The 13658-nt window shown below is 45.4% G+C and overlaps 1 protein-coding gene across 2 annotated transcripts in view; it reads right to left on the bottom strand.

The window, feature by feature from the left end:
- LOC126535529 (AP-5 complex subunit mu-1-like) overlaps positions 1-13658 on the bottom strand; it is a 196152-nt gene that overhangs the window by 162579 nt on the left and 19915 nt on the right. For both annotated transcript variants that reach the window (XM_050182341.3, XM_055073185.2), the window contains exon 2: positions 2134-2242. In XM_050182341.3, the coding sequence (XP_050038298.1) occupies positions 2134-2242 (109 nt within the window). The remainder of the gene's footprint in view (positions 1-2133; positions 2243-13658) is intronic.

Genomic DNA, 13658 nt, shown 5'->3' with positions numbered 1-13658 from the left:
TCCTTCTCTAAACAGCATCTTCAGCATGCTGGGACATGGCAAGAATGGAGGTAAGCGAATTGCAGCATTCATATCGAACGAAGGAGGCAGGAGACAGGAGACGCAGTGAGGCTAAGAGATGATGGCTCAGTAGCGTTGAACCAGGTGTCAGGGATGAAAGCTTTGGAGGAGCATGGCCGAAATTAAAGGTGGCAGGCAGAAGTAATGAGGACGTAATCACAGTTGACAGTAGCGCTGTGCATCCTCACTTACATTTGGCCACGATGGAAGCGAATTGTCTTTGTCACCAGTTGTTGAGTCGTGAATGGCAACGAAACATGTTGTGCAGGTGCAACGCTAGTAGCGTCTGGGCAGGATCCGGCATCTGCGGCAACAGAGTAGCTCACCGGTAAACCTTGTGGGCACTATGGCAGCAGTCGACGATGTGCAGCCCGTACGGAAGGGCTAATCCTCATCGCCAGTCGACGAGTCAGCGTGGCTGCCATGAATGCCCCACCGGACATGGCAGGAACGCAGGGGCATGGCGGACGGCGGCCTGAAGCAAGTACCGTATTTACACGATTGTAAGTCGACCACATTTTTTAAACATTAAAATCTGAAGTGGGGGGTTGACTTACAGTCGAAACCAAAACATGGCACCGGTAAAAAAGCAAGACCAACGGGAGCTACAACGTAGTTACAATTTTATGTTTGCTCTATGGCCCTACCCGTAGCTTTTCGCTATCCCACGTGTTTGTTCACTTTTCGGAAGGGTTTTTCAACATTTTTGAGAGTTTTACAGTGCACACAACACTCATGAGGGGGTGTCGATAGTTGATGGAAGCGCCGCTGTTTCATTCGCAGCAGCACCTTCAGAATGACGGCGCTTGCGGGGGTAGTTCGTGGAAGAGCAGACACCACTCACAGGTTTCTCTTTGCTTCTTGCACTTAGCTTTCTCTGTAGTTTGACGAAAGGCATTAGTTTGACACGTTCCACTTGACTGCCGGCTAAGTACTACCTCTATGCTTCCTCAGTCGTCATGAGTGCTCCAGACCTGCTAATCATTCGGCACTCGTTCACAGCACCGTTCAAGAGGGCTGCCATCTTTTACGCTGAAGAAACAAATCACTGCGCAGTGGGCTGCAAGTTCGATGTTTCTGAACGGGTGGTGCGAGAGTGGCGACTGCAGTGAAGCGAAATTTTCACCTGTGACGGCAAGTGAGAAATTTCGCACGTGCCGAAGTCTGAACGCTTTCCGGAGCTGTAGGCTAAGCTTGCAGCGCACGTCACTGAAATGCGCAATTGGTCCTTGCCAGTGAAGTGCGACTTGGTCAGGAAACAAGCCCGGATCTCCGCCTTTTAAGGACCTGCTCCGCTGTGAGTACGAGTGGCTGGCGGCAGAAGACCGCGAAATTACGCCAACCGGACCTGTCAAAAGAGCCTCCCTGACGGCTGCCTGTGGTTGGGTACATTCGGCGTGGGCTGCTGTTCCACAAGATGTCGTGGTGCGGTTGTTTGCCAAATGTGAAATTTCAGGAGACGACAACGCGCTGTGGGACCGTAGCAACGATGACGATGGCAGCACTAGTGAAGATGAGTATCCAGTGACCATGTCAGCTACTAATAAATTTTCATTATCAAATGCGCCCTCGGGTATGCTCTCCTTTTCTTTTTTTTCCTGTCACACGATATGGGGGGGTCGACTTACATTCGAGTATACTTACAATCGTGTAAATACGGTAAGCAGACACAGGCAGGTACCGAGGCGAAGAACTCGTTTATTTAGCGAGCAACCACTTAAGTAGACTCTGAACACTGCGACGGTGCCCCCTAATGGCAAATCAGCTTCGTCCTGAAACCGAAACCAATACATAACACCACACCCCACTATCCAGTTCTTCACTGTCTTGTCCGCGCCGCTCACGATTTCCGACAGTTGATGTTGTGCTATTCCTGAAGTTTAACAGACCAGCCCAAAATAACCTCATATTAGCCTCTAAAGCATTATTGACCTATACGGTATATCAGATGGTACTCGGTCGACTGTTCTAACTTGACCAAAACTTTTTGAAGAAACCACACCATTTCGCAGCAAACATACTTCTGCATACCCTCAGAGAAATGAACCAGTAAATGCATAAGCAGCAACTAACATCCGTGTCATCCAGGCAGTTCGCCAAGGCAGCAGCCAAACCCTTGTGAGGGGGCAGTGGCACGTATCCTTCCAGGCACTTTGCTCGCAACTCGCATGTCGGAAATCTCCTGTTGATGAAACATGGATAATTACAATGAGTCACTAGTCAAGAATGCCACGAGAAGCTTTTTCCACAAAACAGCGCCCTGAATACTCTCCACACCCCACTTTTAATAACTAATGATCATGAGTACCACCAGTCATGCATGGCTCTTTCATCTAAACTGCTGGCTTACTCATGCTCAAATTTCGCGTAGACGTGGTATTTTGTGGCGCATTCAGCTTTCTAAAGCTGTATTTGTTCTGTTTCCTTTATGATAAATGACACAATGTCTGCAGCAATGCCAGACAAGAAAGTGCTCATTCAGTGCAAAGGATCGGTGGTGCCATCTACCTCTGGTTCTGTACCTGAAAAGAGTGGACACAAAATGGAGGAAAAGGCAGGCACGTACCCAAGAGTTTTTTCAGGGGGGGGGCGGCAACCCACGGTAACTGTTCTATGAAAATGAGGGGGGTTACCTTTACTACTACAAATGTGAATAACGGCCACAATTTGCCATAAAGACGTGTAAACCCACAAAAGAGAAATGAAATAAGGTGTATTTTACAGGTACGCTTATGAGATACACCTCTCCTTTACTAGGCAAACAAGGAACCACGTCAAGTGGACTCGCACAGAAAAGAAGTGCAGGAAGAACACTGCCAAGAACACGTAAACACTTGAAAGTGTAAAATCAATATTACTATAGTAGAATGCAACTTTTAAAAAAACAGCAGTTGACAACCAAGGCACACGGACCGCACGGAGTTGTGTTACTCTGCCAGCCAATCACAGAAGCAAACAAAATCATTGACACGAGACCTTTTTAAAATGGCATCGTACTTGATACCTCCGGAGCGTCTGCTGTTCTTGAAGAGTCTTTTCATCGGCGGAAGCAATGAGGTGTGCAACAGACATGGACAAAGTGCATGGAGTCTGAGCATTTTACTCTTCAAAAATCTGCGGTGCCGTTCATTTCACTGCTGAACCTGTTTTACTCTTGAAACTTCATTGCCAACTGAAGTGAAACTTGACAACAAATAGTTGCAGCAGAGCAAGCTTGTTATTTCAGTTCAATAAAGAATTGGGCTCTCACCATTCCACTATAATAGGTGAGGGAAAACGTGTAAAGTTACTCGCTAATAATTTCATTTTTGCGGTTACCGTCATATTTGGATAACAGGGATAGTTTCAAGTACAAAATATTTGCAGCCTCGCGGAGGAACAGTGGCTGGTGGCTATGAGGGCGTAGCCAGGGCTTCACTGCAGACTTAAGTTCTATCCGACTATAGTAGCGTTTTTTTAATTAGCTCTGGAAGTATAGAGAAATATATTGTGACACTCTTACATGTGTAGTGCATTTACGCTTCAACAGTATAGGAGGCATCCTGGAAAAGCGAAGGAGGAACACAACGTTTGGCTGGCTAGCTGAATCTCAATAGGTGCTCAGCTGATCAAGGCCGTCGCGGTGTCTAACTCTATCTGGTTTGTCAATAAACACCTTTCGTGAGCGTAACAGAGTGATGGAGGTGTGGGTACGACACAACGTAGTTTGAAGTTTGAAGTTTATTGAATGCTTAGTGCAGATACAAAAATATTGATATTTAGGACAGAAAAAGGTCCCATAGTGTAAACACTGTAGGGGGACCTTTTATAATGTTAAAAAATACTAATACTACTTGACAGCAAAAAGGCAGCGAGCTATAAAAATACGAAAATGCAAATACAAATTCAAATACATAATGATGCAAAACAATAATACAATGGAAAATATAAGACGGTAGGGATAGGCTTAAGCAGAAGTAGGAAACGAAGCAAACAGTATTAGAAATGACAGAACAGAAGTTGTGTTTTAAAAGACATATTCAATAAACGGAGCTATAGGTTAAACATGAAATTGCGAAGCTGACGTTTGAATGACGATATAGAAAAGGCACAGTTAATGTTAAAAGGCAATGAATTCCAAAGTTTGATTAAAACAAATGCTACTCTTTGTGAACCATAGTTAGTTCATACCTTAGGGAGTATAAAATTGTTATTGGAGGAAAAGCGCATAATATTTGAGTTAGTAAGGTGTCGGATAAGAACAAATTTGAGAAGGTTATGGTCTTTAACTGCTTGATAAGCAAATGTTCAGACACTAAATTTGATTAGATTGTCAATATTCAGTATGTGCAGTTCCCGGTACAGATCAGTAACATGTGAACGTCGGTTGCTCCAGGTGAGAATGCGAATGGCTTGATTCTGTACACGTTGGAGGGAAGAAAGGTGGCAGTGATATGTTTGACCCCAGGAAGCAATACAATAATTTAGATGACTGTGAATGAATGCATAATATAAGGTGACCAAAGTAGTCAAGTCAAAGTAACATCTAGCTTTTAGTAATACCCTAATACCATAGGAAGTTTTCCGCTGTAGCTCATTAATATGCAAATTAAATTTTAAGCGGGAATCAAATTTGATACCAAGGACGGAACATTGATCTGATAGATGAATAGGATGAGTGTTTATAAAGAGGGGCATAACTTGCTCGTTATTTATTGACTTGGAATGGAAAATTAAGAACTTACTTTTCGAGGGATTTATCAAAAGCTTATTTTTAGCACACCATGCACTGACGTTAATAAGTTCAGCGTTAAGGGTTGTTGAAATGTTGCTTAGAGAATTACTCGAACATAAGACAGTCGTGTCGTCAGCATATAAGATGCATTCCGATAATGTGGTTAGACACTGTGGAAGATCATTAATGTATAGTAAAAATAAAAGCGGGCCTAGAATTGAGCCTTGCGGAACGCCGATGTTAATAATTTTTTTATTGGAATAGATGCCGGAGATGGATACTAATTGCTCACGATCAGATAAGTAACTACGGAAACGATTGAGAGAGTTGTCAATAATGCCATAAGATGCAAGTTTAGAAAAAAGAATGTCATGATCTAGTGTATCAAAAAGCTTTAGTAAAATCTAGAAAAACAGAACCAACGAAGTTACCATTGTCAATTTCTAGTTTACATTTTTCTGTGAAGTAAACGAGGGCTAGGTTAGTCGAATGCCCTTGTCTAAACCCAAATTGTTTCGGATGAAGTAGGTTAAATTTCGTTAGGTAGCTAGACAGGCGAACATGTATTATTTTTTCAATTACTTTGCTAAAAACGGGGAGAATGGATATTGGCCTATAATTAGAAATTAAGCATCTGTCACCTTTTTTAAATACCGGGATAACCCTACTCATCTTTAACTCATGGGGAAATACGCCGGTTTCAAAAATTAGATTGATTATGTAGGTGAGCCCACCCGCAATATCACCAGCAATCATTTTCACGTGGTTAGCGGAAATATTATCGATGCCTGCGCTAGAGGACCTTATACTACTAATTGTTCTTCATACCTCATCAGGGGTAGCAGGAAAAATGAAAAAAATTTGTGACCACAATGATCAAGTTTGTCATGCGTACTGGCTTGAACGGGTATGGGAGAGGAGTAGTAGTCACTAAATGCATTGGCGATATCTAGTGGGTTAGACATAACAGATCCTTCATGATGAATGTTGGCTATAGGCGGGTTAATGGTTTTATTGAGGAAGGAATTTATCAAGCGCGATTGTTTTTTTATATCTGAACCAGTACAATTAATTTCGTTTTGATAATAGCGCTTTTTCGCATTCTTCATCAGAGTATTAAGTGTGTTGCAATATTGCTTGTAACCGTCAAGTAGATGCACATTAAATGGCTTTCTTTTTGTTTTTTTATATAGGTTATCTTTCTTACGCAGGCTATTAGGTAATCCCTTTGTTAACCATGGGTCTCTAGGGGAAGAATAACGTTTATGGCACTGTACACATGTTGTCGATGAAGATACGCAATTGGATATTGTAGAAATGAAAGCGGTGTATGCTGATTCAACATTATTCATTGAAGTGACACAAGACCAATCAGAATTAGATACCATTTCTATGAATTTGTCGCGATCAAACTTATTTTTAACAAAGCTTACACTATTTGTGCGAGGACTGTTCTCAACGAAAAGTGCAACTGGGAAATGATCTGTAATATTGCATTGAAGAATGAATGCGGAGGGAGGATGAAGAAGGTTCGAAAGAGTATGATCAATAAGTGTTCCTAAACCATTATTAGTGCAACGGGTGGGAAGGGAGAGTAGAGAATCAAGACCATCACCTTGGAAACAGCTGATATACTGAGTTAGATAAGAGGAGGAAGCATCAAGTAAATAATTGTTAATGTCACCCAAGATGACAACGGGCTTTTTTTCTTTTGAAAGAATGTCAAGAATAGTGTCAAGTGCTTCACAAAAAGCAGGAATCGGCGAATGTGGTGATCGAGAGATGGTACCAAAGACAATATGACTATCAATGCCTATTACAGAATGATCAACCTCAATCCACACGGACTCACAATCACAGATATTTAAGTGAAGATCAAGCCTATGCTTGTATCTAATGTCAGACCGAATAAACATAGCTGAGCCACCATGTTGTGATGAAATGCGATTGCAATATTCTGAATTGTATGATAGAAAACCATAGATTTTTGTCAAAATCACTCAGCCATGTCTCAGAAACACATCAAATTGAGAAAGAATGAAGACAAGAAGACAATAGACTCTGAAAATCGCGGAAATGTTTGTGAAGACTATGTGAATTAAAATGGATCGCTGAATGATAGTTACCCGAAAAATAGGATCAAATATCGTTAACCGAAATGTACGACATGCAATCAGATCAGGATAAGAGGAATCGAGGAAAAAAAAAGAGAAAAAGATTTGTCAGTTTAACTGAATATCGCAAGGTCCGTGTCAGTCCTTATGCGAAACACTTTGCTGTCAGTTGATTGCCTCGCCTTGATGATGCAGTCATCGGTCCTCAAAAAAAGCCACTTTTTTTCTTTCTTCAGTTGCAAGGCCTTGCTGAATAATTGCTTATTCTGTGGAGTGAGGTGGTCATTTAGGAAAAAAGCTTTACCTCGTGCTTTGCCGAATCCAATGTCACTAGTGTTAAGGCGTGCCTCTCGCGCTTTGCTGATGAAGTCGGTTTTCAAGGCTCGAGAGTGGAATCGGACAAGCAAGTGCTTTGTCTCAGAAGCGGACGGAACACGATGAATGACGTCAATATCATTAACAGAGATAGGGCATTCTATTTTAGAGGCAATAGTTTGAAGAATTGTCATGCAGTCTTCACCCTGGGTAACCGGAACGCCTTTGATTTCTAAGTTGTTTTTTCGTGAGTATTGTTCCATATCACCAATTCGTCTTTCCAAAGACTCATTATGCGCAATCAGGGATTTGTTCATTGCAGTTAGTTCTTCCTTTTCTGATTTGAGGGATTCAACAGTTCTGTTCAGAAAATCAAGACTGCTTGTTAGTCCCCCTATCTGGTCCTTTAGGCCTTTAATGATCAAGGAAGGCTGGGAATCTAGCTTAGATACTACAGTTGTCGTTATCTTGTCAAGCAGGTTATCAAGTCTCTCTTTAAAGGTATTTTCTAGCTGTTCCACGCATTTGGACAGTTCGGCGACAGTTGGCATGGTTATATGATAACATCGGAAGCAGCAGCAGCAGTGGCACTAAATTATGAACTAAATGAGTACCAATATATAGACAGGGGAAAATGTGCACGAACCTGTGAAGTCGAGGCGAAACAGTTAAGCATGCATACACTGCTACACCGCCACTGCTGCTGCTGCTGAATGAAGTTGAGTGGTCCGTAGGATGTTTATATAGGCAAGCTGCTGGCGACCAGGTGCAGGCGCAGATCCGAGGGCTGCGGTGAGCTCTCAGAATCACGCCGGGAGCCCGATGACGCACGCAGCTGGCGATTGGGCCAATTATTTGCACGAGCAGGGTCGCGAGTAGGTGCTGAAGATTTCTTTAGGCAGGCCGATAGCGTAAACCTGTGAAGTCGAGGCGAAACAGTTAAGCATGCATACACTGCTACACCGCCACTGCTACACCGCCACTGCTGCTGCTGCTGAATGGAACCATGGAATCGCAGCACCTAGAACTTCACCGAAGCCATTGTTTTGCCGGTCTCTTACCAAGGACCTTCCCTATGGCTCAGGATGGAGGTGGACAAACGCCAGCTCTAGTTTTACGTGCTCAAAGGTCAGCACCAGTTGGCCCTTTACAGCACTACATGGAACCATGCTCGTTCATGGGAAGAGTGGGCGAAGGCGTCGACAAGTGGCTGACAGACTACGCAAAGGTGAGCCGCTACAACATTTGGGGTTCTGTCATTCAGCTTGAATATGTTGTACCGTTTCTGAGTGAGACAGCGCTGATGCAGTACGAAAACCACGAAGATTCCCTAACAATGTGGGAGCGCTTCGTTGATGAAATTAAGAAGTGTTTTGGCGACTCCTATGCCAAACAGAAACGCATGGAGAGAACACTGGCTCAAAGAGCTCAAACTCCTGGAGAAACATGCTCTACGTGCATAGAAGAAATCCTCAAGCTGTGCAAAATAGTCATTTCACAGATGTCTGAGGAAGACCGAGTTGAACATCTTCTCAAAGGAATTGCAGATGTCTACAATTTCCTTATAAGCAGGGAACACGTTGATTCCGTCTCAGATATCGTACATTACTGCCATATGTTTGAGATGTTGAAGACACATTGCATTACGCGAAAATTTGGATGCCTGCCGAATGTGACAACAATTTCCAGCGTCGATGAGAGCCCGTCCACCGATCTTTCATCTACTATACAGCAGACCATGCATGAAGAACTTCTGCGACACCAGGAACTTGCACGCAATGTCATGCAACAACCTCATGTTTACTACCTGCGACATATGGTGCCTGCAGCACCCTGCACTTCGTGACAACCGGCGGTATGTATCACAGACACCAATCTCAGAGGAGCACCAAGGCAACCGTCATTATGTGTCACACACATCAACCACAGAGGAGCTCCATGGCCACGTGAGGGCACATTTGCACCTGAACACCAACTTGCAGAACACCCTCGCCCCAGCAGGTTTGCACGCAGACTGACCGCTCCTGTGCAGCAGGCTCAGCCACTTCCCTCTGCTGCATGACCCCCTATGGCTGAGCGCTTCGAGGAGCAGTTTATCGATCGTCGTTAACCTGTGTGTTATAGCTGTGGCGACTTGGGTCACATTGCCAGGTACTGCAATAGCCATCAATCACCGAGGTTCGACCGATCGACGATATCTAGGCAGTACCACGCTCCACTTGGCAAAACGTATTCACCCTCACACACATATCCAGGAAACTTGCCTCACCAGCACCCGGAACCACTATGGAACCGTTCTCCAGCATCTTATTGCAGCTTGACACCACTTGCTCCTCGCGTAAGCCGGTCGCCCTCTCTGTGGCGTTACTACCCATCGCCACCTCTGGAAAACTAGTAAGTGCAACCGTTAGAGGTGAGGTCGCTGGACAATCTTCGATGTCGACAGAGACACCTCCACCCATTTGTATGTTTAAGAATAAAGTGTCTGTATTAATTAACGGAATTTCATCAATGGCCTTAGTGGACAAGGGAGCAACCATTTCCATGATGAGTCTTGCATTTAAAAGGCTCCTAGGACGAAAAGCTATGTTTCGCTGGGACCGTGCCAATACGTTTTGTGGAGTAAGTGGGGAGTTGTTGTATCCTGTCGGCATGTGCAATGTAGACGTTATTTTGTAGAGTTATATGTAGACGTTTTTGTCAAATATTTAATGCAGAGTTACCTGTTCTACCTCATTCTATGCACTATGTAATCCTGGGCCTTGATTTTTTGAAACTGTGAGGTGCCACTGTCAGCTGCAGAACGGGAGAAATCAGTGTAGGTACGAGCTTTTCTGCTGCGTTTATGGAAGGCCCACCATATCATGAAAGTGTGCTTTGTTTATCTAGGGATGCAGTTGTGCCACCGTTATCTGCAACATGTCTTTCAGTCACCTGTTTTCCTACCACCGATGGAACGTTTGACGCTACCGTGGAGCCTTTCATCTGAGTTGCATCAAGAAGAATGCGCTGGTACTGTATTGCACGCTGTCAGTTGTTTAAACTTGTGTAAACTGTTCCAGTGAACCTGCAATACTACCATAGGGTCTGAAACTTGCCACCTACCATGAGGATCAAGTGGTCACTCACCATTCTTACAGAGGCTCCTGATTCTGCGGATGAACACCATTTCATTATTGCATGCCCTGCTGCGCACTCCTCCATTCTAGCTATGATGAACAAGTCACTCAGCACTAAGCAGCGTCACATAGTGGCAGATATTCTGCTAAAACATGCCCGACTGCTTGACTTCTCGCAGCAAGAGGGGGCCACCATTGTTTCCTCCTTCTCGTATACACCATCACATGTACGGGATCTGCCCATCCTTAGCGAAAGAAGCCGTACAGAGTCTCACCATCGGAACGCAAGGTGATCAACAACCAAGTCCACGAAATGCTAAATAAGAATGTAATCCAAGAATCCTGTAGTCCGTGAGCAGCGTCAGTGATTCTGGTTAAAAAGAAGCATGGTACATGGCGATCTTGTGTTGACTACCGCCGCCTCAACACCATGACTAAAAAGGATGCTATCCTCTTCCGCGTATTGATGATGCTATCGATTGCCTTTCATCAGCGTCTTACTTTTCATCTGTTGAATTGAGGTCAAGGTACTGGCAGATTCCTATGCACAAGGCAGACAAGGAGAAAACAGCATTTGTAACACCAGATGGACTTTTTGAATTTAATGTGATGCCGTTCGGGCTCTGTATAGCACCTGCAACTTTTGAGCTTTTTATGGACAATATTCTGTGTGGTTAGAAGTGGGAAGTATGCATGTGCTATCTAGGCGGTGTAGCGATTTTCAGGTGCATGTTCAATGAGCACAACGCACGTCTCAATCTAGTGCTAGACTGCTTGGGAAAAGCGGGTTTAGTGCTGTACTCAAAGAAATGTCATTTTGGAGAGCACCAAACCCTGGTTCTGGGCCATCTAGTGGAAAAGACTCCTACTATGGAAGCCTTCAAGCAACCTCGCCATGTAAAAGAGCTACCCAGTTTTCTGGGGCCTTGCTCATACTTCCATCAGTTTATTCGTGGATTTGCCAACATCGCGTATCCGCTGACATGCCTCCTCCAGAAGGGCATTCCCTTTGAATGGACTCCTGAATGTGAGGCTAGTTTTCGCGAGCTGAAGTTTCTTCTGACGTCCCATCCCATTCTCCGACACTTCTACCATGCAGCTCCGACAGAAGTTCATACGGACGCTAGCGGTATTGGCATCGGCACTGTCCTTATTCAACATGTCGACACCAAAGAAAACGTCGTTGCCTATGCAAGTCACCCTTTAAGTCCGAGTGCAATTACACCGTCACAACGCAAGAATGTCTTGCAGTGATTTGCGCAGTACAGCGCTTCCGGTCATACCTGTATGGGCGCCCCTTCACTGTGATGACAGACCATCATTCTCTCTGCTGGCTGGTTAATTTCCGTGATCCGTCAGGCCAGCTTGCGTGTTGGACACTTCGTTTACAAGAATATGACTTTACTGTTTCTTATAAAAGCGGCCCACAGCAGGCCGACGCTGACTGCCTCTCGCACATGTCGCTTCCAACGATGGACTGCAACGTGGACAACTTCAACTGCTATATCGCATCACTGGAGCCAGGATTTTCTTATATTGTCGCAGCACTGCGCGGCTGAGGCAGAGAAAGAAGAAGTAGAGTGTGCGCGCGTGATCTCGCGGTACTCTGCGCCGGCTGGGCCTGGCCTGTAGCTTCCCTCTCGGACCTCGTTTCACCCTGTAAATAAACATCATTCGTAACATCTTTGGTGGACGTGCGGGGTAAATCTTGGACGATCCTGGACGACCCAGCTCTACCAACTGTCCGACGGAGTAGACGCTTGGCCAGTTTACGACCACAAGCAGCGGACATGGCCGATTCCGGAGAAGGCAATGACGACCCCACCTGCGGCGGACCAGACAGCAATCAAGCAGGTCAGGCTGGCTACTGGACACCGCTCCGACAGCCACCCACCTTTTCGGGGAAGGCCAATGAAGACGTCGACGACTGGCTCAAACACTACAACAGAGTGAGTCGCCACAACCACTGGAGCACTACGAAGCAGCTCGATAACGTGGTTTTTTTTCTCGCTGGAACCGCGCTCCTCTGGTTTGAAAACAACGAGAGCGTTCTAACGAGCTGGGATAATTTTGTAGAAGAATTCACCATGTGCTTCGGGGACCCAATCTCCAAGATAAAGAAGGCTGAGCAGACGCTTTCCCGACGAGCTCAATTACCTGGCGAAACGTGTACAACGTACATAGAGGCTGTTCTGAAATTATGCGGAATTGTCAGCGCTACCATGACAGACGAAGACAAAGTAGGCCATCTGCTTAAAGGAATTGCTGAAGATGTTTATAATTTTCTTATAACGAAGGAAGATCTTAGTACTCCGTCTGATCTGAAGAAACACTGCCGGGCATTTGAAGCGCTGAAAATGAGAAGGATTGGGCCAAAGTTTGGACGATTGGACAATGTTACTACTATTGCAAGTGTGTCCGTCCCAACCCACGACGACATCTCCTCGGTGATTCGGCAAGTGGTTAAAGAAGAGCTTGAACACCTTAAAGTTGTTGACGATGCTCATACGTGCCATCAGTGTGCATTTGATCATCGTTCTCGTGTGCCACCGTCCACCTGGGCACCTCAGAGTTTCCGAGAACCTCGCAGGACCTATGCTGATCGTACGGAGAGCAGCAACTTGCCACCACAACCGACAAGTCTGAAACGCCGACAAGATGCACCACAACGATTTGTTCCACGGGCTCTTCCCTCCTACAACCAGCCTGAGAGTATGTTTCTACCCATGACACCCATGTCACCGGGGTCACCCGCTATAAGCCACGACTCCCGCATTTGCTACAGCTGCGGTGTGGCTGGACACATTGCTAGGTATTGCCACCGCCGCCAGCAGCGTGCTCCACGGTTTAATTCCTACACACCCCACGTGCCCGCTGACGAGCCCTGGCCATATCCCAGTTCCTTCCAGCGGCTGCAGCAGGGACCCGCGAACCACAGTGACTCCCCCGTTTCCGATCGCAGCCTCACACCACCACCGACACGACAACGACGCTCTCCATCACCTCGTCGTCGCTCGTTATCACCGCCGCCGCAGGGAAACTAGCTGGTGCGACTGACAGGGGTGAGGCCGCAATATGTTCATCTTCATCAAAACCCCCTTGCGTAAAATTGTTTAAAAACAAAGTGTGTGTGTTAGTTGACAATGCGAGTGCTTTTGCTTTAGTTGACACTGGGGAGGCAGTTTCTGTTATGAGCCTGTCCTTCAAAAATCGTCTTGGACCAAAAGTTATGTTTTCTTGCGATCGGAACGCTACCTTTCGTGGAGTTGGCGGGGAACTGTTACGCCCACTTGGGGTCTGTTCTGTTTCAGTTACGATAGGGGAGCAGACATTTAG

The sequence above is a fragment of the Dermacentor andersoni genome, chromosome 7 (assembly GCF_023375885.2).
Source record: "Dermacentor andersoni chromosome 7, qqDerAnde1_hic_scaffold, whole genome shotgun sequence".
NCBI classification, from domain to species: domain Eukaryota; kingdom Metazoa; phylum Arthropoda; class Arachnida; order Ixodida; family Ixodidae; genus Dermacentor; species Dermacentor andersoni.
The sequence above is the reverse complement of the archived record's forward strand: the minus strand, read 5'-3'. Positions and strand labels throughout refer to the sequence as shown.